This window comes from Gordionus sp. m RMFG-2023, chromosome 1 (assembly GCF_954871325.1).
Source record: "Gordionus sp. m RMFG-2023 chromosome 1, tfGorSpeb1-WG-v2, whole genome shotgun sequence".
Lineage (NCBI taxonomy): Eukaryota > Metazoa > Nematomorpha > Gordioida > Chordodea > Parachordodidae > Gordionus > Gordionus sp. m RMFG-2023.
The window spans coordinates 17384322-17411580 of NC_088775.1; the positions used below are offsets into that span (position 1 = coordinate 17384322).

At 27.2% G+C, this 27259-nt stretch overlaps 2 protein-coding genes across 5 annotated transcripts in view; one reads left to right on the forward strand and one right to left on the reverse strand.

Moving 5' to 3' along the window:
• Positions 1-479: 479 nt before the first annotated feature.
• Positions 480-19341, forward strand: LOC135931478 (nudC domain-containing protein 3-like). 4 transcript variants are annotated; one of them, XM_065468610.1, is made up of 8 exons: positions 480-612; positions 655-736; positions 780-843; positions 892-1012; positions 1056-1239; positions 1284-1364; positions 18444-18632; positions 19173-19341. In XM_065468610.1, the coding sequence occupies exons 1-8, from the start codon at positions 509-511 to the stop codon at positions 19281-19283; spliced, it is 936 nt and encodes a 311-aa protein (XP_065324682.1). In that variant the 5' UTR covers positions 480-508; the 3' UTR covers positions 19284-19341. The 4 variants fall into 4 exon arrangements, with proteins under 4 accessions (XP_065324682.1, XP_065324683.1, XP_065324684.1 ...); XM_065468611.1 differs by having other exon boundaries at positions 780-828; XM_065468612.1 differs by lacking the exon at positions 19173-19341 and adding an exon at positions 18851-18961.
• A 4168-nt stretch (positions 19342-23509) lies between these two features.
• LOC135930985 (diphosphoinositol polyphosphate phosphohydrolase 1-like) overlaps positions 23510-27259 on the reverse strand; it is a 36875-nt gene continuing 33125 nt past the window's right edge. The window contains exons 2-4 of the mRNA XM_065467820.1: positions 24501-24656; positions 24206-24290; positions 23510-23816 (exon numbers count right to left, since the gene is read on the reverse strand). Coding sequence (XP_065323892.1) covers positions 23710-23816; positions 24206-24290; positions 24501-24656 — 348 coding nt within the window. The 3' untranslated portion in view covers positions 23510-23709. The remainder of the gene's footprint in view (positions 23817-24205; positions 24291-24500; positions 24657-27259) is intronic.

The window sequence follows — 27259 nt, forward strand, 5'->3', positions numbered from 1 at the left end:
CTACATCAGTACCGATAATTTGAAAAAAAATAAAAGTTAATTAGGAAATATTAACATTTTACTTTTAATCAAATTAAAAATAAGATTCATCCACTCGCAGTGTATAACACCTTATCCCTTAAAAATCTGCTTAATAAAAATTAAAATATCTTCTTAAATTTTCCAATTTAAACATTACATTACAGTTGATCATAGCTGTTGCTGTCGTCTGATACCAATGATATATATAATATCATTGTCTGATACTAATTAAATAATAATAGCAAAATAATAATGTACAAATAAGTATAGGTTAAAAGAAAAGAATTGTATGACAAGATATATTGGTGATTAGACACTTTAAAGGTTTTAATATTGGTAAACAATTCAAAAATTATGTGGAATAGGATTATTTTGCATCAAAAATTATTTTTGTTTCTATCAGCTGTTTCGTTCTTAATTGTGCGTTTTATGATCAAAATTTAAAAATATTTCTTTTTGTTGTGTTCCAAAATACATAATACATTCAATGGAGGAAAGTCATAATTATGATAATCTACTTATGATGTTATTATCAAATGAAGGAACCCTTGATAAATTTTTTGATAAAATTTTTAATTTCTTACACAGAAAGTGCGTGTATTTTTTAAATATTTAAATTAATAATTAGATCAGAACTGATTTTTATAAAATTTTGAAATCATCAGATGGTAAATTTGGGTTCCCCAAAGGATATGCAGAAGAACTTGTTAAAGCAGTAACTCATATGGTATAATAATCTTTATTTGCATTAATATTAGGCATTTACAAGATATCAAATTTTACAAAATGAAACTGTAATTACAAAAAGTGATAATTATTCTGGTATTTATTTAATTAATATTCTATTTTTATTAAAATATTTATAATAAGATTATTTACACATTGCAGATCAAACTCAACACAATAATGACATTTTTCCAAGAGAGCTAAAATCAAATAAATATGAATTGTTAAAATTAAAAAATTTACCATTATCTGGTGACTCAAAAAAGTAAAATTCATTATATTATCAATGTTTATTTTAAACATGAAAGAGATCAAATTGTTTTTCAAAAATACTCAGAAAGTTATAATGGTGCAATTAGGGAAAATTATGTATGGACCCAAACTAATGATGATATAGATGTGAGAGTATTTATTGAGCCAACCATAATGTCACAAAAAGATATATCTATAAAAATTGATAATAATTACATTGAAATTAAAACATTAATAAAAGTATATATTATATATTTATAATAATTTTATGTTTTAATTTTTAGACGTTAATTTCAGGGTTCTTTCATGCATTAATTAAAAAGGCAGAATCTTTTTGGAGCATTATACCTGGAGATCATATTCATGTTTATAATAAAACTTATTATTTACTATTTATTAGGATTATGCTACCTCCAATTTTTCATGGATCTGATCTAATATATATTTTTTAAACCTTTATTTATAAGACATTTAAATAAAATATCCTAGGACTATGTCAATATTAAATATTGGATCAGATCAGGACCATAAAAAATATCCAATTGTGCCATTATTTATAAAAAAAACTGATTCCAATATTTTCATTATTTTGGTTAATTTTTATTGTTCTAATAATAAAAAATAAATAAATGGAAATTTATTTCTAATATTTAAAAAGAAATTGAATTTTAGAAAAGGTAACTAAAAATGTTATATTATTAGTTTTTTATTATCTACATCAAGAAAAGGATTTAAAAATATTTAACAAGTTCAGCTATAAACATTGATGATTAAAATTTTTAAAAACAAAATACACTTCGTCATTTATGCAAAAATTTTTTGTTTTTCACACATACTTACTTTTATTCATATATTTTTTGAACAGAAGATATTATTTTTTATGACAAGAAAAATGGTATATAAAAATAATCTAGCTAAATATAAGATTGATATTGGTTATCAGATCAGTTTTATATGAATATCAGATTGGATTAATGAAAAATTTCTGAATCATCTCCATTCCCTTTGTTTTATAAAAATTATAATATCTCATGGAAGAATGATTTTGAGATATTAGTTTTATCTATTGCCATTAAATTTGAATTCAATATTTCTGTTGGTATTACAACTATTTGACCTTTGATTTGGAGTGAACAATTTGGCATACAACAAATAATACATTTACTTAAAAAGTCAGTATTTTTATTCCCTATCCTATAAGAATTCATGTAACACTTTAATATTATATATGAAATGATATACTTGTCCTCCAGCTTTAAAGTGTGTTATTCTTGATTTTATTGAATTATCATATTAATAAATAAAATATGAATGTTTTTACATCGATATAATAATTCTTATACTTATGGCTGGTGGGCTATTATTACTCACAAGGCTGAAACTTGATGTGGGATAAGGTTGGAATAATCATAGGTAGATAATTCCATATCAAAATGATTTAAAACATGATTTCTGCCCCTCTCAATTTTGATGAAAATTCATATATAAACAAAATTTATTGTAATCTATATACTTGAAAATTTTTTAGCCTCCTAACTTTTATAAGATCAACGCATTTAAAATAACCTTTTTGCGAGTGTCTGTAATCATTAAATTAATTATTGATTAAAAATTATGCAATTATAGATAATAAATATGGTATCAATACAAAGATACTTTTTATTTCAGAAAATAATTTTTTTTTATATAGTTTTCTAGACCTCTTATTACAGAATAAAATTTAAAATAATTATAAAGAAAATTTGACATCCCAGATTTCTATAAAATTTTAGATATACCATATTCTATGAGTGTGGAAAAAAGGAACTTTTACAACTTTATAGGAATCTTTAAAAACTAGTAAAAACGAGAAATATTTTTTGTACTAATGGCGTTTTATTTTAATTAACATAATATTTCTATATAATAGATTTTCTATGACGTTTCTATCCAGCGAGCAACTAATTTTATACTATATTTACCATATTTTATTTATTAAAATATGTTTTATTAATAATTTATTTTCATTCCTTGTTTCATATTATGTCAATATTTTTTTAAATCTTGTATGGATCGGGGAAAGATAGATCTTACATTCACATAAGACTTCCTAAAGATATGGAATATATGAATAAAAATACCGATTTAATAAATCAAAGAATGCTTACTTATATAATCTAATTTTTCGGTCGTATTAAACTTGGCAGTGGTTCCTGTCGGAGACAGTGAAACTGGTTAAAATTTGCCTAGGGTAGATGTAGAGTGTCACCTATACCGGTTATAAAAGATTTAGATGGACCACAAGAGTGTTCCGTTTTCTCATTCTTTTTCATGACCAAAGCTAACCACCAGTTTGAGTCATGTACGCATGTCAAGTCCTATACATTATAAATGTAATACTTTCATCCCCCAAACCCAGATTTCTATTGTAGCTTCTGTCGCACTTAAATCTATTTTTGATATAAAACGTTTCAACCCTAGAGGAATCATTGCAGCATTTTTTTTTGTTCCTGGGATTGGTCTTGTCTTCAAAAATGGTTTTATAAGGATAACTTTTTCTGCATCATACTAATTTGTGCCAAGAACAGCTCGATACCATTTATATTATGTTTTACATATTCATACAACTACATTAGTGATGTTGTTTGATCAGCATAGGGTCTCTGTAAACTGGCTCTAGCCGCTAGCCTTTTTACTGTGCCTCCTATGCTTTCAATGCACTTTTCCATGCGCAATGGCCAAAAATGTCATTCTGCTATGATATATTTGTAGCTAAGTAAGCGGGATGTTATGGCGGGAAGAGGGAATACTGTCGATTCCGGAAGTTTCGGGGGTTTTGATTGGGTCACCCTGTTTTGTTGAAATATTAGTCACCTCTCTAAATTTGGTTACCTTTATTATGCAAGTATATCCAGTGTTTTAAAACCGAGATGGTGGCTTATTTTTAACTTGTGATAAGGAACGGGGAGATGGTACCAGGCACGCCACTATAAACGTTGGATTTATATCAGACGGGGTTAAGATAGTGAAACAGTTTGTTTTTAAATAATTTATTGTCAGCATAAGAAAAAAAAATAATCGTCCTTAATTTCGTTTTTAATCACGTGGGAAAAAAACATTTTGTATAGAAACCTAAATACTCTACGAATTATATTAAAAAAAATATGTGTGGGGAGTAAATTCAACATGCTAGAATGGCAAAAACTTTCGAGTGATGACGTATTGAATAGTTTTTCCAATTTTCCCACTAGGCCGTCAGATAAATAAAAAAAATTAGAGGCATCATATCAAATTTTTTTTAGATGAAATTAAATAGTTCTTCTGTGTTGTGTAGGAATGTCGTAAGTTATATAAAAATAATCATATAGAAACATTAAGAATATTAGGTTAATGTTGTGTTTAAAAAATATAAATTTAGTTCAGCTTTTTAAATATAAATAGTTTGTATATATTAATTTAGTTTTAGCCTTGTATAATTTTATTAGAATCCTTTATTTTCAATTTTCAAATAATAAATAATATAAAGTATTAAAAAAAACGAAAATATAATATTTTATGTTTTAATATATTTAAAAATGTTTGAAAAATATATAATAATACTATAAAAAAAAAGAACGGAGATGGTGTGACGCAGGGAAACAAAAATGAAAAAGGGACGTAAGTGTTGTCTAGGATAGCTCTTTGGCTAGAAGACTACCATTTAAACTGATATAATTAGCTTTGAGAATCGCTATGGATAATCGTTGACGAAGAAAAAAACCCTCTCGAGGTTCTTCTGAGAGTTTGCTGATTTGTGATCCTAAGTTATTGAAAAATGCTAAGGCGAGTTTGCCGAAGGTGTCAAGAGTGGTTGATATGATTGGGATGAAGCAATGATCGTTCATTATTTCTGTGTATTTAGAAGTTTTAAGTTGTTCCTTCTGGTCAAGGATGTTGATGGCGTGGTTTGATGGGGCCAAGGGGTCAATACAGGAATAGTCCCATACCAAAAGTTGGCCTCTCCTCCATGGGATTTGAGAGATCCCGTCAGGACGTTTACCGTCAGATCTAAAAAAACCCTGTGGTTCTAGAGTGGAAGGAATTTGGGCGGATTTCAGTGCATGTTGGATGATTGTGTTGCATTGCTTGTGTCTGATGAATCGTCCATTGCAGGAGCGACAATGTAAACTATGTCTACCCTTCGAGTCAACTGGCGAGTTGCACCCTGAGCAGATGTGAGGGTGAGTGATGGAACAATTTAGACGAATGCCGATGGCGTGCATAAATACATTGTTGGATAGTTGAAGCTGAAGATTGGTAGATGGGATGGCCTCAAGAAACTCATGTCCCGTACCATTGAGCAGGGAAGAGAATAGGGTGCGGTCGGTAGATTGCATGCTAGATAAGAGAGTTTCAACGCAGCGAGCAACCACTGGTGCATCCCAGTCTTTCTGTCTATGGGTTGTGTTGTTAATTGCTTATTTTAAAAAGATAGTAGTGAATTAATAAAAGTTAAATTGTTGTTAGGCTTATATTATTTAGGATTTAAATACAACATTTTACAGTTAATTAAAATAAAATACCATAAGCCTTTATTTCATCCCATTTAGCAGTTCAAGTTATCATCAATAATGTATCCATTTCCCTGACCTCTCTCCGGCCCTTACCTGGGACAGCAAAAGCTTGCCCTCCCTCCTGCAGCCGCCCAGTCTTTAACATTCAAAAAGACTAAGTTACCCCTTTATACCGCGTTCCTTTTAATACCTTTTTCGAATAGGCGCTTCGAGGAAAACCCACATAGTATTAAATTAAATGCAAACTGGCTATGAATTGTGGAAAACCATCCTTAGCAATATCGGCCTCCTCATAACTGGTCAACAACGACGCATATCCATAACTCTTCGCCTTGGCTATAATGCAGTTGTACTCTCCATTAACATCAATTGTGCACAGTCCATCAAATCGAATGCCTACCATCTCTTGCACTTCAAGTTTTCCCGCGGACGTCAAACCTACCATATAACCATTAACAATATTCTCCTATTAGCCCTCAAAAAGTTAATATCCCACCCACTCTTGAACCAGTGGGTCTTTCAAATGAAAACGCTCTATGCCCGGATGGTATATCCCTTATATCCTGGATGAACGGTCTCCCACTGATCTTGAACTACACATGTATTGATTTTGCAGCGAAGACTAAACTCATTTTCTGCCATCGAAAAGGCATAAGTCCTTAATAAAATTAAGCTGGCATCACAAACACAGTATTCATACCAATAGTCACTAACACCAAAGGCATGTTCTGAAATGAGGCCTTTAATTATATCAAAACCATAGGCAAAAAAGAAGACAGATTACAGGTGACCCCAACGATGGATTCTACTTTAGTCAGCAGATTTTGAGAATTCCCTAAGCATTCACTCCTCTCTAGGCTGACACATTCAACCTTTTTTAAAATTTTTTTTAAATTTTTTTTATATAAAATTCTATATATTTTTTTCATTTAATTTTTAATATATTCTTATTGTTTTTTTTAAAATATATTTTATTTTGATATGTTTAAATTATACATAATTTTAAAATTAAAACCGTTTTTAAATAAAATTCAAAAAAAAAATATATAGTATAAAAAAATATTTTTCTCAATTTTGTTTATGAAGTTATGAAAGCTCTTTCATACATACTATGGTAATAGTAATGTTTATCTAATATTTAATAAAAATCTGATATGTCTATTTTTTTTATGATGATTTTAAATTTTATTTGGAAATGAGAGGTTTAGAAAATTTAAAAATAATATTTTACACTCCTATTTTCTAAAAACAAAAAGTATAGGCTTTTTTGATACTAGTAGAAAATTTAAAAATAATATTTTACACAAAAGTATAAATTTTTTGATACTAGATTTATTATATAATTGCATAGCGAGAGCAACAACCATTTTTTTTTGAAAAGATAAAATTGACAACTTTTCGAAAACATGATCTGAATTTGAGTTCAAAGGCGAGGCCAGGAGTAGAGGAATATTTGTAAAAGGAGTTGAGTTATAAAACAATCTACATAAAAATTAGCTGGTATTTATTAGTTTGTAGATATGACTACTTTTTTAAAATATAATTAGTAGCAGAGTTGTTAAAGAGCGAAGCTCCTGGAGCGCCGCTACATTTTTTCAAAAACACCTGGAGCGCCCCTCCTTTTTAAAAATGAAGAGCGGGAGCTAGCTCCTTTTAGGGCTGGAGTAGAGGAGCGCCGCTCCACCGCTCCTTTAAATTTATGGTAGAAATTAAATTTTTTTTAAATATTAATAATGTTTGTTAATTATAAAATTCAATAAAAATGAAATTTTATTTAAATTTATCCATTAATAAATGTTGAGCCGAGTTTTATATTCGTTTTTCATCTATCATTTTAAATATGAAATATCAAGTTTTTCATTTTTATATTGAAAATTTTTTAGAAAATCTTGTAAGTCATATTAATATTCATTTTATAGATATATAATAAAAAATAGTTTTAGATATTATAGATTTAGAGATCATAGAAGAAGAAATCAAATTTCCATCATACAAAAAATATTAAACTTCTAAAAGATGTTGATCCAAATGATCAAACAAATTTAAGGGCAAAATGCCTTTTGTGTTTATGATTTCATTTTCAAAAGTGAGCAGCTTCACAATCTAAAAAAGCATTTAAAAGTGAAATCTTTCTTTTAAATACAAAATGATAATTATATTTTTTTTTATTTTGGAATAATTTTATTAAATGGTTATAATTATTTTTGGGCAATTCATTATAGTTGAGCCTGGGTTGTTAGATATGATGTTTTTTAAATATATTTTAATTTTCTCATTACTTGTTCAACCTCCATTTTTATACCTGAATTAATAAATATCTTTATAAAATACAATATTCCTCACAAGCAGGGTTTCGAACCGTTTAGTATAACGGTTCGGTTCGTTCCGGTTTTTAGTTTAAAATTTTATAAAGGTTTTGTTCCATTTCGGTTTTTTAAAAAAAAATCATATCGGTTCGGTTTATAATTTATAACGGTTCTTTTCGGTTTGTTCCGGTTTTTATAAATTTAATTTTAAAAAAAATTAATCATTAACCATGTATATATTAATTTTAGAGAAAAATCTTTTTAGTTTATAATTTCTTATTTAATTTATCCATGATAATCTAATAGATATTTTTATTAAATTTAGGAAATATAAATTAGACAAATTAGTTTTTTTTATTTCATAAATAAATAAGATAAAAACAAACATGCGTAAATACAATAATCAATAAAATAATATGTATACTATACTATTTAGGTTTAAAAAAAGAATTCGTACGGATAACTAAAATATTTTCTAATATTTCAGGATTTAATTTAGTTCTCTGGGCAGAGAGTAAAAACTTAAGGCTTGAAAATGCTCTTTCTACGGAGACCTGCGTAGCTGGAACTGCTAGCACAGTTATAGCTAACTTATAAAGTTCTGGCTTACTATTCTTTACATTTTCCCAATAATTCAAAAGATTAGTATCTTTTTCTAATCTTTCTATATTATCAAATGACCGAATTATATATTCTATTTCTATACATTTATTTTAATTTTCGATGCCCTGAGAATTATTCTTATTAAGACTTTCATGCGACTTTAATAAATCTTCAAAATCATCATATAAATTATCCTTCGAATACGAACACGTAGGCATAGTATTTAGAATTTCAATATTCTGATTATTTAGATTTTGTATCAAGTTCCAAGTTTTACAAAGATGTTTTCTGGCGATCTCTCTTTCTTCAAAAGTTAAAAATACATTATATCTAGGGTCGAGATAAATAGCAGAGCAAAAAACTTCATTTTTAAAATTTATTTCTCGTGCTTTCATCGTAGAAACTAAAAGTCTGGCAAATGGAGTGTCTACTTTACTCGTTTGCATGAGACATTTGATCCACGCAGCATAAAAATCGCCCATTGTCAATTGTTCACTTTGTAAATATTTTGTTAAAACATAAGCTGGATATAAAGCTTTTAGTCACTAATTATTTCCCATTCATTCTCTAATAAACATTTTTCGCGAGCGATATTTCTTGGCAAAACCTTTTTAACTCTAGTAATCTCTCCAACATTAAATAGATAGAGTTCCATCTTGTGCAACAATCTATTAGTGGTTTTTTCAAATTTAATTTTGAGAGAATAGCCATTGTTCTCTGATTTCTTATTTTTTTGCAGATGTTTCTTGCTTTATTTATAATGACAATTTCATTTGAATTTTTAATGCAATCATTAATTGCTAATTGAAATGTATGTGAAGCACATCTAACACCTATTAATATGGATCTGGCATTTGATGCAAGATTAATATTTTTAATATTAAAAGGTTCTTTATTTTCATCATGAATTATATCATTATTATTTAAATCATCATTATCTATATCATTATTATTTAAATCATTATTAATTAAATAATCGTTAAGGTCATCATCTTCTCATCGTGTAGTATTAATAGCTTAATTAACTTAATCATATTTGCTGCATTATCGGTGGTTATTGTGTAAATCTGCTCAATTTTTATTTCATATTCTTTTAAAACATCTAGAATAATTTTTTAAAGATATTCTGATGTGTGTCGTTCTTTAATCACTTTCATGCATAGAGTCCTTAATTTTATTTTTCCGTTATTTATAAATTGAATATTGATCCCCAATATATCATATCTAGTTGCTATATCTAATTTTAACGAAATAAGTTTTTGATATACTTCCTTTTTTATATTTTCCGAAAAATCTAACGCCATTTTTTAATATTATTGCGTATATTTTCCGAATTGATAGTTAAATTTTCACCCAATCCTATAATTATTGGATCTATAATATTTCGAAATGCTTTGTCGTCAATTGATTTTATTGGCCTACCGTGAACTGTTATTAGCTCGGTGCAGGAGCGGATTAAAGTTTCTTTATTTATATTGATTTGTATTGTAATAGTGTTGGACTTAAAAGCATCTTGGATTGTATTATACTTGTTTGCAGTTTTCGTTATTTGAATTTTTTTAATAGTCAAATTTTCTTTCTTTTTTCTTAATAATTTGAATTCCCTATTGTGGAATCTTTCTATATGTCGTTCAAGATTTTCAGCAGGGTCTCCAGTTAAGATCTTACCACAATCTTCTATTTTACAAATAGATTGATTTTTTATGATATCTAATTTAAAATAGGAACGCACAGGATTTGACTTTTCCTGAACCATTTAATAGATAACTAAAAAGCTATATGATGATAGATGAAAATCTTTTATTATATAAATAGAATAAATAAAAAAGCTTAATAGAAACAATTTTACCTTCATTTTTATTTTTTTAAATAACTTGGATTATAGAATTTAAATGACAATAAATAAAATGGTCAGCAACAAATATTTTAATGATATAATAATTTTTTATTTATAAAAATCATATTTTTTTTTAAATTCAGAATTCTAATATTTATTATTAAAATAATATGTTAGTTAGCATTTACCATTATCATATATGCAAAATAAAAAAAAATATGATTAAAGAATGGCATTTGTAATGAATATTTTTCTAAATCTGTATTTTTAAATAATAAAAATCTTACTATAAATCTTCAGTTTAAATAAGTTAAAACATTGCATTAAATTATTTTATACTTTTATTTATTTGTGTTTTATATTAAATAGACTTACATTTAAAAATAGGAATTACATTTTGATGTTAAACTAAATATAACTAGTATAGTTTAATTCAAATTACCCACTCTGATATATTCTATATAAACTAAGATAAACTTTTTTTGAATATATCAATTAATAAGAAATTATTGTAAAACAATATTATATAAAAATTGGTCAGTACTTTATTTCTGTTAGATGTTAATATAATATGACAGAATAGGTAATTTAAGTTAAACTATAGTATTTATATTTAGTTTAACATAAAATGTAATTCCCATTTTTAATTCACTGTAAGTTTATTTAAATATAAAACACATTAATAAATAAATAAAAGTATAAAAATAATTTAATGCAATGTTAATTAACTTATTTAAACGATTTATAGTAAGATTTTTATTTTTAAAAATACAGATTTAGAAAAATATTCATTACAAATGCCATTCTTTAATCATATTTTTTTATTTTGCATATATGATAATGGTAAATGCTAACTAACATATTATAATAATAAATAATTTATAATATTAGAATTCTGAATTTAAAAAAACAATGATTATAAATAAAAAATTATTATATCATTAAAATATTGCTGACTATTTTATTTATTGTCATTTAAATTCTATGATCCAAGTTTTTATAATGAGATAAAAAATTTAATTTAGCCAAGAATAATTATGTCTGATTTTAAGATATCTTATCTAATTAACAGATAAATTGTCTAATCTCTTATAAATTAAGTATTTAAAGAAAAAACAACAAACCTGGTATTATTTGATATATAATGTTGATAATATAAAAATATTTAATTTGATATATAATGTTTATAATATGGAAATATTTAATTTGAAAAGAAATCACCAATTTAAAAAATGCCACCAAGGAAAATTAAAATTTTAAATTTAGGTTAATAATTTAAAATTAATTATTTTTAAAACCGTTTTGAACCGGTTCAAAATATTTATAACGGTTCGGTTCGCTCTTTTAATATTTTCTTCATAACGGTTCGGTTAAGGTTACGGTTCAGAAAATCATAACGGTTCATTCCTGTTTTGCGGTTCGGTTCGAACCCCTGCTCACAAGTCAGTGAAAAAATGTGGACAGACCTTTTATCCAGATTAATAGACACTGCCAAATCGACACTAGGCTTGACAAGAGGAGGCAACAAATCATATAAAGAACTATGGTGGTGGAATGAAGAGGTACAAACCACTATACAGGAGAAAAAAAGCCCTTTATAAAATATGGTACAAATCCAAAAACGCAGATGACAAGACAAGATACAAAAAATCCAAGAGATTAGCTACAAAAGCGGTGGCTAGAGCCAAATCTATGGCATACGATGACATGTACGAAGATCTACATACCAAAGAAGGGCAAAATAAAATATACAGATTAGCCAAACAGCGAGAAAAGAACTCTAGGGATATTAACGGAGCTCCGAAAGTAATCAAAAATAAAGATGGGAAATTGATAATAAAGGAAAAAGAAATAATGATTAGATGGAGAGAATATTTTCAGGAGCTTCTCAACTTTAATCCGCACATACTGCATCTAGACGAACACTCCCCTTGTCAAAACCTTGTACAACCTATAACACAACAAGAAATAATCACATGCCTCAAGCATATGAAAAACAACAAAGCTAGGGGTCCAGACGATATTCCAATAGAAAGCCTTAAAGCACTAGATGATGGAATACATCTCCTCACAAATCTATACAATAAGATACTTGGAAATGAAGAGGTTCCCCAAAAATGGAGGCAGAGCTATCTAGTTCCTATCTTCAAAAATAAAGGGGATCCACATAATTGTCAAAATTACAGGGGCATAAAACTAATGTCACACTGTCTAAAACTATACGAAAAAATAATAGAAAAAAGATTAAGAGATATAATCGAAATAGGAGAGACTCAGTTTGGCTTTATGCCTGGAAGATCAACAACCGATGCTATCCACGCAATTAGGCAAATGAGTGAAAAATACAAGGAAAAGAACAAAAATCTACACATGGTCTTTCTCGATCTAGAAAAGGCCTTTGATAGAATCCCAAGAAAACTTATCTGGTGGGCGCTACGCCACAAAAATGTTCCCGAAAAATGTATAAGAATAATACAGGATATGTATATGGGCCATACAACAATGGTCCGTAGCACAACAGGTACTTCAGCAGGCTTCACAATAGCCGAAGGAGTTCATCAAGGGTCGGCTCTCAGCCCACTTCTCTTCATTACAGTAATAGATGTATTAGCACAGTCTATACCTCAAACAGTCCCGTGGAATATGATATTTGCAGATGATATTGTGATACTTGCCGAATCTAAGGATGAAATGAAAGAAAGACTAGTGATTTGGATAAATATCCTAGAAACGCACGGATTAAAAGTAAATAGAGAAAAGACGGAGTATATGGTGATAGGAGGAGATGAAACAGAGAGTATTGATATAAATGAATGGCAGATATCGGCAATTGAAAGCTGCAAATATTTGGGCTCCACTATACAAACAAACGGCACAATAGAAAAAGAGATAAAGAGTAAGATTAATCAAGGGTGGCTAAAGTGGAGATCTTTATCTGGAGTGCTATTTGATAAAAGAATCCCACACAAATTAAAGGGAAAAATTTACAGTTCCATAATACAACCAACTATTCTATATAGTTCGGTAACAAGAAAGGATAAGGTGCGCAGTACAAGAATACTAAGTAGTTTAAAGGTAGTGCCCATTAAGACTAAGTTAATGGTAAACAGACTTAGGTGGTATAGGCACACAATGAGAAGGCCTATGAACTACATAGGAAATAAAGTTAAGAGTTTGGAAGTAATGGGCAAACGTAAAAGAGGAAGACCAAAACTTCAATGGGGCCATAAAGTTAGAGCCAATATAAAGAAGTATAAATTAGATAAAAGAGATTGTATTAATAACATAAAGTGGAGAGAGATGTTGAAGGAGCTTACCACCAGAAAAGGTGAAAGCTAAAGAGAAAAAAATAAAATACAATACCCCGCTTCCCTCTAGTGCTCCTGTGGAGCGCTTATTTAGTATTGCAAAACAGGCCATAGGGGAGAGGCGTGGATGTTTGTTAGATTCTAATTTAGAAAATTTATTACTTTTAAAGGCTAATAAAATATTATAAATAGTTAGATAGATCATTTAATATAAATAAAACCTTTTGATAAAAATATGATTTTATTTTGTGTACCTTCTAAAAAATTAAAATCAAAGTAGCAGTTATGGAGTGGCGCTCCATTATTTGGAGCGGGAGCTAGCTCCTTTTAAAAATGTAGTAGCGGGAGCGGGAACTAGCTCCTTTTGAGAAGGTAGAAGCGGGAGCGGGAGCTAGCTACTTTTAAAAAGAAGCGTTAATAACTCTGATTAAGAGTGCTGTAAAAATTTCTAAAAAAATCGAACGCATTCAACGTTAATTGACAAAAATCGAACATGTTCACTTTCAAAAAAAAGGAACGCGTTCACCGTTCAAAATTTTATGATAAATTTTTTTAAAATTTAATTTAATGTAAATAAACGTCTTATATTTTTTAACACAATATATTAGACATGTTAAATAGTTTTATTTTGATAATATAACAATATAATATAGCGAATAAAAAGACATTTTTATTTATAAAACATTTTCTTATTAATTTTTATTAACATTTGTTTTAAAAATTTTCATCTGATAGATAGTGTTGTTAAACGGTTCGTTTTGAGCCGATTTTTAAAAACGGTTAACAGTATTTTATCCAGAAAAATATTAATCAAGCCTGGAAATTTTGTTCATAAAAGGAGCAAAGGTCTAGACATATAGTATCGAAATTTCGAGGCTTAGTCAATATTTTTCTGGCGAAAATATTGAGTTAGCCATTTTTAAAAATCGGCTCAAAACGAGCCGTTTAACAACGTTAGATAGACAGGAACGTTTGGCAGTTAATACAGCATTAGCTATACTAAAGACGCGCTTTACAGATGCAGATGAGGGGATTGCGGTATTATACTTAATAACAACTCTTTTAACGTGGGAAATTTATTAAAAACATTTATTGTTTTATCCTTTCCTTCAAAAAATTGAGATAAATTATCCTCCTCCAATCCATCCTCTACTTCCTCGTCAAAAAAAAGGATATCTCGAAATTAACAGTTCTTGTATAATAATTTCTAGGGTTTCCAATGCAGTTTTTCACTAACTATAAGTTTATTTTTTATAGGTTCCTTCTGTGAAAGATTTATCCATGGCTATTAAAACTTGAACTGAATGTATAATTGCAGAAAGAACATAATTTCTTCATTGTAATTAATTTGATAGTGACAGGTTTAATAACTTTTATTAATCCCATTTAATACTGCATCTATCAATGGTTGCATATTTGAGGCCACTAATTTTTTTTAAATTTAAAATAACTATCGTTATTGTTGGAGTCACATAGCCCAAATGCATTTTTTCTTCAAATTTAATGATTTTACTTAGCTATATTATATTATAAAAATAATTAATATTAGAATAAAATGTCGTTTTAAATTGGAACTTGGAGATTTTGAAACTTATAAGATTTTGGGGCACATTTTACATGTTCCTTCAGTATAGGATGATACTGTAAAATATTTATCAAATTTAGGCCATGGTGTTAATTCATCTGATTTTTAATTTTCAGAATTAGATGATGAGGATGAAATAATAATATCCATGCTTATGCTAATCTATTAAATTAAAATATAAACAATAATATCCAAATTAATAAACTATAATAATGGCGTGTTAAAAAATTTGAAATGTGAAAAAGGAAAGATTATAAAATAAAATATAAGACTTTTTTCATAAAAAATTCAGATTAATATTAAATTTTTCAAATAAATAAATAAAAAGTGTTTGAACGAACGTTAAATTCGAAAGCGTTCATCATAAAATAGGAACGCGTTCACATTCAAAGTTCGTTAAAAATAAAAGGAACGCCGTTTATCATTTTTTTCAAAAAAAAACGAATAATTTGTCGTTAAAGCAAAGATGTAATTTAAGAGAAACGAAACCAAAAACCGGGTAAGAGCCATAAAAAAATCAGATTATATTTTACATGTATAACATTATTTTACTCGCATAATGTCCTTATAAAATCATTGATTTTGAAAGGAAGGTAATCATATGGGAACCATATTATTAAAAGTAGCTCGATTTTAAATGTTTTATTATCTCTATAAATCTACATTCATTTATAATTTTAAATAAATTATTATGAATCTGGAATCTTTTTTTGAGAACCTGTTCTGGAACACGCAATCAGATCAAAATATTACTGGTTAAAACTAAACTGCTCTTTTAAAAGTTGTTTTATAGAATCTAGGAAAATAAATCCCAGGAAAAAAATTCCCACAGAAAATAATTCCCCGGAAAAAAATTCCCCCCTTTTTTAGATATTAAAAAATTAGAAAATTAATAAAATAGAAGAAAGAATTTCCTATAAATATATCCATAAAATTCCTCAAATAAAATATTTAAAAATTTTGAGAAAATAACAAAATAAAAAAATTTCCTGGAAAATATATTTCTTAAAAAGATTTCCCCAACATAATTGTTAGCCAAAATTGTAAACAATAAAAAGTAGTTAATGATTTACTAAACTTAACCTAATTTTTAAAATATTATCGAATAACCCTAAACCATATAATGTTTAACGTTATGGTCTTATTACGAACCCAGTTTTAATGAAATTTTAACAAAATAATTATTAGAAAATATACTAATGCATGCCCTTAAACTTAACTACCTCCAAGATACCTATTTTCTGTGATATAAAGCAAAATCTACCTCCGATACTTATTTTCTGTGATATAAAGCAAAATTTTATCATAAGTTAACATTTTGGTTAAATTTTTTTAAAAATTCACTTTTAGAAGTTTCGTGACTTCAATTAATTAAAAGATTTTAAAATAAAATTTTGTTTGTCTTTAAACATTTTCCCCAACTTTTTGATATATATGGGAAAGATTTTTAAACGTTTATAATTAATATATTTTTATCCTTTTAAGACAATTATTAGCCGACTAAAAAATAAATTGGCTAAACTAAGTTTTAAGTTAAATCGAGGTTTTTCTTAAAAATATAGCAACTCAAATTTGAAAAATATTATTATATATTAAAACGCCTTAATGGTAACGGTTTTTCTCCGGCTTGCGCATATTAAGCCGAATTAGCCCACATTTAGTCATAACCCAACTATAATAATGACTGGAAGAAATTTTATAAAAAATACCCTCATATTAGTTTTTTCTTTTAATAAATGATTCCTTTTTACAAGTTTTTAGAACATAGTTTTTTTTTTAAAAAAAATTATAAAATTATTTATTATTTCCAAGAAGTTTTTTTAAATATCCAATTGGGAGATTTTAATTGAGTATTTTCGCAATTACCTTCAAAAATGGTTGATCACACGATTTTTTTTCAATAAGGATTAGTTTAACATACATTTACTCCTCATATTCTCAATTCCCGTTTATAAAATAGTTATACCTATAATTATTTATTTGAGCAATTTATTCGCTCAGAATAAAAACTAAAACATCACTTAAACGTGAGAATACTCAAAGCTCAGAAAAAATACTGAATATCCAGAATTATTTCTTAATGCTCAGACATAAAACAGAATTGCCCAAAAAATGGATATTGAGTTAAAAAGATAAATTACTTAGAAAAATATATGCAAGAATAAAATAATTTTTTCTACTGATTTAAAAAATAGTCACTATTAAGATTAACCATTATCGCTCTATTGCTTTCGCGCTTTTCCCCGATATTGATTTCGCATTAATAGATTCTCTATATATGATTAGCAAAATAGTTTTCTTTAAATTGCCTTCGCAATTTGATTTCGCCTTCTCCATAAGATTTTTGTTCGTTATTATAAATTGACTAAAAGTTTCGTTGTTATATATTAGCTCTGATCTCGGTAAAAGTTCTGTTATAAAAAATTCTCGATATGGTCTTCGCTGAATGCATGCGAATGTAGATTCACGACATTTATCTATAAAATCAATTTGCTTTGATAAACATTCGTGATAAAAATTTTGTGAAAATGTGTTTTGTGATAAATGTTTTGTTAAATTTAAAACTACTGAGTTTGAAAAAAATCTTCATAAATTTTTGAGCAAAAATTTTTGAGGATTAATTTTTAAAAATTGTGATTTCAACTAGAGATTTTTTATGTAAAGAATGCAAAATATTTAATTATATATAAAAGAACTTTTACAAAAAATATTTGGAATTTTAATTTTTGATATTTAAAAAAAACTATTAAGGGAATTTATTTTTTTTACTTCATATTTTTTAAAATAAAAAAAATAAGGAATTTACTTCCAGGGAAATTTTTTTTCCTGGGATTTTTTTTCTCGGGGAATTATTATCCGCTTACCAGTTTTATATCAGGGCTTCAAAAATTTTTACCAATTTTTTTAAAGCACGACCCGGTTGGATGTGTTGTCAATAAACGAATCTCTGTTTCGTGCTCTCTAAATGTACAATCAAGCCAATTTTAAATCTCTTAACCCGAATTGGGCTCGAAGCTTTTGGTTTGTAGATTAAGCTAAATTCACGAGTAGTTTTTGCCCGATAAATTTGTAGCTTGAATAATTTTTTCTAATATCGTTAACAACTGCCCAAACCCTTGTTGCAGATTTAATAGTATTTAGCTTTATAAATTAATTTATTAAAAGAATATTAATTCGTAAAATAAATTATCTAGTAAAATTAAACAAATATGTTTTGTTATAGCTATGTATGCACATAATTTAAAAGAATTAAAACATAATTTAAAATTCAAGGTAAATTTGGAAAAGATGGTACCAAGAATGTGGCCTAACCTATTGCAAAATGAAAAAAGTATAAGTCTCGGGGATTTGGAATTATCGCAAAACATGGAAGATCTTCCCGAGGATGAGCAAAATACGGTCCAAAGACTTGTTTACGACGAACAACAGAAAGTTATGGGCAAACCCACCTCTCAACAAATGGTATATTAATTGATGAAACTAAATTAAAATTCTTAAAAAAATACTTTTTTGGGGGAAAAAATTAATTAAAAAGTAACGATTGAAGTTACTTTTCCTTCCAAAAAATAGTTTTGTTAAAAATTACCGTTTAGGAAATAGCGAAATTTTATTAAATGTAATACCAATTTTTAATACATGCTAACGGAATCATTCGGCATCTGCTATGTATTTTACAACAGTGCACAAAACCATCTGGGCTAGCTTCAGAAAAAATCATCCTTATCGAAACCAGATCTCAATGCGGTGAATATTAATCACCAATCAGGTGGCAAACGCTACTCCAAAACAACGATTTTATTTGCATTTTACCCTTATGTGGTAATGCCGATTTAAACAATAAAGATTTCCAAAATCTCTTCTTTTAAACTCACTAAACAGTGAATTTTAACATTTTTACTTTACATCATTTTAATAATATATTTGATACCTTAGATATTACACATTGAAACATTAATATTTTGCATAAAGAACACCTTATTTACAAAAAACAAATATTATTAGGTCATGGCAGATAAATTAAAAGAAGCGTGGAACAAACCAGGCTCACCTTTTTTAGGACAACCATTTGATATAAGCAAAGTTAATATAAGTGGATCATACACAAATGAATAATATTAAAAAAATATATTTATTTAAATATGTATCATTTTTATTATTGTATAATATAAAAAGGGGAGTATAATTTAATAAATGATTGTTCTATGTTAAATGGTATTATGAATAACTGTGTACTATAGTTTTCCTTTATATAATGGCCCGTCTTAGCTCTTTAAATTAGCTACGAATTTTCTCGTCACATTAATTTTAAATTTGGCGAGAAAATTTATAGCTAATGCGTTATTCATAAATTTAAACCTATATAACTGCTCGGGGACATTGATGCAGGCCCGAAATGGGAAGGTAATTTTATTTTAAATGCAGACAATTTCCCATTACGCCAGCGTCGTTAATAAAGTTTCCTTATAATTACCTCAAGAGTATCTTTCTGTATATCGCGTAGCTTCACCTAATTAATCGAAAGGGTATGAGGGGGTAAAAGTCCAACGATGACAGTTGGTTTAACCACGACAAATAATATCTGATTGATACATGTTGAAAGTTGTATTTAATGATCTATGCGAATCGTCAAAAATCTAACCGTACTATATTTTTTTGACTAATCGGAACTAAAATTCCATTAAAAAAAATTAAAAGGTGAACCCTTACAAAGGTTTCTATTTATTAAGGCTATGATTATTTTTAAAAAAATTAAGTAAATTTACTATTTTTATTCGATTTGTATAATTATGAATAGTAAATTAGGCAATCGATTTAAAACGATCGAATATCCATAATTTCTTATTCATCAGTGGATTTATCCATAAGGGAGGAGGGGGGTTTGGGGGGAGGAGGATTCGCCCCCAAACTTTCTTTCCTCTGGCCTTAGGCCGGGTTTCTAAAAATATTATAATATATTAATTTTTTAGATCTTTTTATCATCTTTGTTAAAGTTGGATGAACAATTGGAAATACTTTGCCAATATTTTGTGCTTTATTAGTGGTTAACCACTTAAAGACCAGCATAAGCGAATAATATTAATAATAAAATTTTGTCCAAATTTATGATTAATAGGCAACTGAAAGCATTATTCTGAAAATTTTATCAATGTGTAATGTTCAATTGATTATAACTAAGTTTTGCATATAAAAATTTTATGACTAAGAACATATTATAATCATATTGCAATTTTATGATTTGAATTTATAAAGAGAGATCTACTTTTCTCTGAAATTTGGCTAATTATCTGGAATCAAATTTTTATTTAGAATAATCTCCTTATAAATATTTAATAGGGCTAATCCATTTTTAAATAGATTGTTAATCTTTTCTAAGTTGAAAAAGACCTTTCATTAGTGCAGGTACTAATCGGGAAGGTAACTAAAATAATAAAAAAAACGTTTTAATATTAGGCAGGGAATCTAAAGTGCAATTACACATGAAAACGGCCTGAGCATTTTTTGATCTCAAAGAGTACTCTATTCTGTCAGGATTTTATAACAAAATTCGACATCACAAAGTAAATTATCATACGATGATAAATCATCAGAGTACTCTGAGATTTTTTTAATACTCTCTCGCTTTTCAAGTGTAATCAACAATTCAGACTCAACTGGCAAAAGAAAATCAAAGCTTGCTGTTTATCTTTACCAAATTAAACGATTTTTCTTTTAATTAAAAATTATAAAAAATTTTTAGACTATCTAATTTGTTTAACAATATAAATTATATTATTAAATTTATAATTGTTTTTCAAAAAATATCTTTCTAGATATGCAGATCGTATTTTTTCTCCATCCTCGGCTCTACTATGCCATAAAATATTTACAAAATATCTTTATAGCCCCCCCCCCCTGTTATTTAATATTTTAGTCATATAATCTTTAATTTAAACCATATGGTTATGAGGAGGGGGGGGGGGTTCCCCTTCTGTTATTCGTATTCTTTTTGAATAAGTCTAACATAAAGGTTTTATTTTAAAAATATTTAAATGTTATATTTCATTGTTTTATCTTTAACATTATTTACCCCTAATCGTTACTTTATTTTGCCTAAGTATTTAATCTTTTATTATTATCTCAAGACTTTTATTTATTTTAAAAAATATATATATTTAAGAAAATTTACATATTAAACTACAATAACATATATAAACATCATATTAAAATAGAATCTAAAAACAATATTAAAAAAATTAGGTATTAAAATATAAAAAGGGGAGTGGGGGTGGGGTTGAAAACTGCATAGAGTCAGACTGATAATAATTTTGACATATGCGCTTTGAAACTTTTATTGGTTTGGAACATTAAATTTAATTTTTACTCAATTGAAGCTTAATAAGTTTTCAATTTCAACTATGTTCATATGAGAGATTAGTAACGAGATCTGTTTTATTTTATATAAATTCTAAATTTATTCTAAATGAATAAAACTTAATATATATTATTTAACTTCTATGTTACTTTACAATAAATTCATAAAATTATTTTCACTTATCAATTGATCAAATTTAATGAATGTATATTTTGATTGGTTAGCTAAACATTATACATAGATCTCTATTTTCATAATTGTTTAAATATTCCTCTAATTAAGGGCTTTTTAAATGAAATAGATATTTTTACTAAAACAATTTTAGATTATTAGCAATCAAAATTTGTTTAATAATTCGATCTACAAATGTTACCTTAGAACAAAAAACCACCAATTGATGGATTTCGTAATTTAATAAATATATTAAAAATACCGCTAGATATTAATATCTGGTTAGGGAAGATTGATGTTTTTTATTTTTTATAATTCTCCAAAATAAATGATGTGGAATAATTATTTCGTAATAACGATAAATCCCCAAGCTTGGAAAAATATGCAAGCATGTATTCTCTATTACCTATTTTGAAAAAGATTACAAAACGTTACTGACTTTGTTACTATATAAAGTAATTATAAGAATTAATAGGAGAGGCAAACCATTTCACAAACCCAGTCGAAGGCCGGGTTTTCCCCGCACTCCGCAATTTGGAAATTTTGATCTGGCAACAACAATGCATTAAAATTAAATATTCAGTAATAACTTTGATAATTTCTTACGTTTATCTATTTTTATCCCATTACAAAATAATTTAAAAAAAGAATAAAAAATTTCCATATAATTTTGTAAAATTCATTTTATAATTATGATATTCAATCAGGAAATAACATTAATATATTTGGACAATTGACTGAGCCTATATTTTGTCGATGATGCTGCCATCAAGCCCAGCAGGACATACAAAGCTCAAAATCCTATTTTTTTCGAAAGAGACAATTCACGGATTCTTATTATCACGATATCTAAAAATATTTCAGTTGGAAAAAAAGCATCATTGAAAATTTTGATTGGATGACATAGAGTATTTATTAACTTAGATTCCATAGTATTGTTAAAGAAACTAGTTAAAATATTGCAAAAAAATATCTGCACATAATTACTTTTAAAAATATTTAACTAGTATAATTTTAATTTTTTGGAATGTAACGACAAAAGGCAACTAGATACTTTTTATATATCTCGCTTAATATCTTTAAATGCTGATTTCCCAAATTTAAAATTGCTATTATTAAATATAATGGCTTACATCAAATCGAGCACTTTTATAGTACATTTGTTTAATCTAGGAAATCTTTTTTAAAAATATTAACACCCCCTTTAAGGATCAAATTTGAGAATAGTTTGTTAGTCAAAATAAAAATTTATTAAAATAAATATTATATTGTGAGATTTTTTTCAGTGCAAATAAATATTACATTCGTTAAATTAATTTATTTAAATCGCACGATTTAGCGCCATAACAAAAATTATATTAAAAATGAGTTATAAAAATAACTTGCAACTTCTATAGGCTAAATAGTCTAAGCTGGCCATCAAATAGCAATATAAAAATAAATTATGATACATATCAGTCCTCAAAACTGATTATTAATCATCTTTAAAAGAGTTAGAATATAAAAAGGGCTAAACCGGTTCACAGAGCTTTTTAAAGGTTCGCTTCAGATTCTTGTGACAAATTTTTTAACGGTGTGGGTTAGGTAAATAATGGTTAATACCGGTTTAACGTTCTGGGCGAGATTCGATTTGAATCCCTGAAAGCCGATCAAATTTTGAAGATAATTTTTATTTTGTCAATATGTTTAGTATAATAAGAGTGTAAATAATATATTTATAAAAAAATATTTAACTATTAATAATTATATTACAAACATTATGATATAGCAAAATTTATAATTAATAAATTATTTTTAAAAAATCGAAACCATTTAATTGTTTTGTTTTTACATAACCAAAGTGTCCATACAATAATATTTTGGTGAAATTAATTATTTAAAGGCAAATTTAATTTTAACAAAAAAATATTATTAAAATCTGGTCGTTGCGTAAAAAAATGTGAAATGATGATAAAAGCGATTTTTTTAAAACTATAATAGTATTTTTACATGAGAATGATATCTTATAATTAATTATTATGAGCGGCAAGCCTTGAGTGTGTTAAGATAAACAGTTTGTAATGGCCTATACAAGTCTAAAACATGCTTCGCTTCCCTCACTGAGAACCATTTTCTCCTTCGACCTAATATTATAGTAATGAATATATAGTAGGGCTTTAGTAAATTCAGGTTTATGCTTCATACAGGAATTTTTAGCGATATTTTTAATATCATTCATAATTCATTTATATCGCACTTATTTTAAAGTTCGAATGATTCACTTTGCTGGAATCGTATTAATGTATAAGGTACAATACCTATCCCATGAATTTACAATTTAGTCATAAATATTTTAAGAGTGGTTTAAAAAGTTAGAAGCAAAATTGTCTTATATTCATAAAATGTTACTTATACGATTCCAGAAAATTAGCGTCTTTCTAAAATAAAAAACACGTGTTTGCTCAAATTCAAATAGGCTAACCCTAAAGGCAAATATACTTTTAAAGATTATAAATGAATAAAAAAGGCATGCCTATTTTCAATGCTTCTTCCCAATAAGGTAATTCTTCTTTCACCATAAACACATATACGAAAGTTCTATGCTTCCTCTCGGAATTCTAAATACAATTTTTTTTAAAATGCTAGTCATAAAATTTTGATATAAAAATGAGCGCGTAGTTAAACCAAAATGATTCACCTACCAAAAATAATATCAAAAAATAAAAAGAATAGCTTATCACATAATGAGAATAATATAGACAAATAAAACGATACTATTACTTGGCACATATACCTCATGTAAGATATGATGATATATATTTTTTAACTTCGAAGACTCCCAAACACCGTCCCAGTTGGCCACGTATTCCAGCTTCTTCTAAAGCTTCCCTCGAAGCGGCTGATTCTGGGTCCTCGTGGGGCTCTAATCCACCACCCGGCACTACCCAATGGTCCGGACTTCGACTACTTGTAACTAATAATACCTACATTTTTTTTAAAGAGTTGCAAATTAATATTTTACCAAATAATTTATTTGATTAACGTTGAATAGGTTAATGTTAAACAGTACCTAAGGTTGTGTTGAACAAACCTTCGTCGAATGGTTTTGGAAAAAAGTTCGTTCAAAACTGGGAATAAACACGGGAATACTTCGCGCCCTTAACCGGAATGAATATCTTCGAGTACTACAATATGCCTCATAACAAGTTTTTAGCCTAAAATATTTAACCTAAACATCTGATTTGAGCCTCTACTCGACAATTGAGACGACTTGTAAGAGAAAACTTGAATAATCCTGGCTAAAGTTCATGTGATTTAACGCTTAAAAAATATTCTTTTCAGTATATACTACCGATTATGGTCAAACTCAAAGAAATTGCAATATTAACACCAAATTTATAATCCACATGATCTGTTAGATTTGACAGGTTTTTGATGAAAATTTTAAAAAACCATTTTTAATCTATTTAACCCTAACCCATAAGAAGGAATTTTTTTAGGGGTTGTTTGGGAAATAAAACCAGAAGGGATATAATATAGGGTATATAAAATAGCAAAATTACCAATTTTCTTTATAACTTTTTTAGGGTTCCGCTTTATTTCAAATGATGCCTTGGCGTGCTATATACTAATAAAGTAGCACCGAAATACCTAAGTTAAGGTGGTGAAAAGGGTCAAGAAAAATGGACTAGCCAGGAATTGAATCAACCCATTGCTTCACTTGATAGCTATTAACCCATTCACACACCAGCTATCATTAACCCTCTATTGCACGCTATACCAATTAAAGCGAAAAATTTATAATACTCATTTTTTTTTTACTATCTATATATATATCTCTAAAGAAGGGAAAAAAATTTATCCCCGAATTTTTTTGTATTTAATTTATTAATAATCAAAATAACATTGTCCTAATATGTAATAATCTGGTTGGCAATTAATAAACTATATTATGTGAATTTTTTTTATAAGTATGCTAAGGGTCTAAAATATTTGATGCAGACTAAGAGAAAAGTTGTTAAGTCACCATTTTATACGGTTATTTTTATATATTACAGCTCACTTAAATATCAATATACATGATTCGCCCCGCGAGCCAAAAGAATTTAGAACTGGGGCAAAATAAATTTTTTAACCCTGAATAATGATATTTGTGATTTTTCCCTTCATAAAAAAAATTAGGGCTGGATAACCCGCCTAAAATATTTTCCGGGTCGGAGTGATCTCATTTCAAATTTATTTAACGAGAAATTTACAATAAAAGTAAAAGATATGGAATGGAAAGTTCCGGGAATGGAATTATGAGAAAATTAAAGGAACAAAAACGATGAATCTGGACTAGAAATGTTCCGAAAAATAACAAAAAGAATTTAATTTTACTACTCAATTATAATGATATTTATAATGGCTCACTAATATAATTTCATATTTCAATCCTTAATTCCAGTTAGCTACAAATAACAATAATTATTACTCATTGTTCACTACGGTCATCCGATCTATAAAATTATCAAAAACCTTTTTTAATCATATTTTGATAGTTGTAAATGTTTACAAATATATTAAAAAATTTAAATTTCAAATGGATAACAAATTTATATGTTTAATTAATACTTGGATGGATTTACTAATAACGAATCAATATTAACCGGGTCCCCGGTTAAAATTATTCATTTAAGCCATTAATTTTCTCGAAAAAAATAAGGCTCATTTAAATCGCTATTTAAAACAATTTATATAAATCTATCCATGAAAACTAAAATTTACATCCAGCGTTAAAATATCGATAAGAATAAATACTTCGTTATGAGAATATTTTACTTCCTTATTTACATGTTTATATATGAATTACTTAGACAAGTTTAAGCCACCAGTAAATGGTAGATTATTTTGATTTATCAAATAAAATATATATTTCTAAAAATATTGTTTTTTTTTCCTTCTTAAGCTGAATTTTATAATATTATTGACATTAGTTTACTATAACATATCGCATAAATTAAGTATCACTTAATTCATATTAAAAAAAATACATACAATAAATAACAAATTATGACTAAATATTTCAATTGAGTAGGGCAAAAATTTGAAATGTGGAAATTTTCATTCTATCATTTGTATTAATTTTATGAGCAAATAAAGAAAAATACGATCAATAAAAAAAACGTTCTCCTAATTTGATCATATTATATTTTACAGAAAAACTTTTCTAATTTGGGCTGATAATTCTGGCAACTCTCTCATTTAAAATTTTGAGTTCCAATCAAATTCCTGGAAAAAGTTTTGATAAATTAAGAAGCTGTTGGGCCCAAGTTTTGATTTAAACGGTGCCCAAATTAGGTAAGTTTAACTTATATTGTAGTGCTTTAAACGTTAAACAAAGAAGAAACGCTAACCCGTTTCGTTTGAAAATATCAACGCGTTACCGTTACTCAACAAATAAAAAAAATGCATTACTCGCTATAAAAAAGTAACGCGCTAGTTAAAAAATACATTTTTATTTACATGATTTTTTTAAGATCAGATAAACAAGAGCGAATAGTGCTCACTAGTACAGAGGATGAAAGGGTTGTATTATATTTAATAA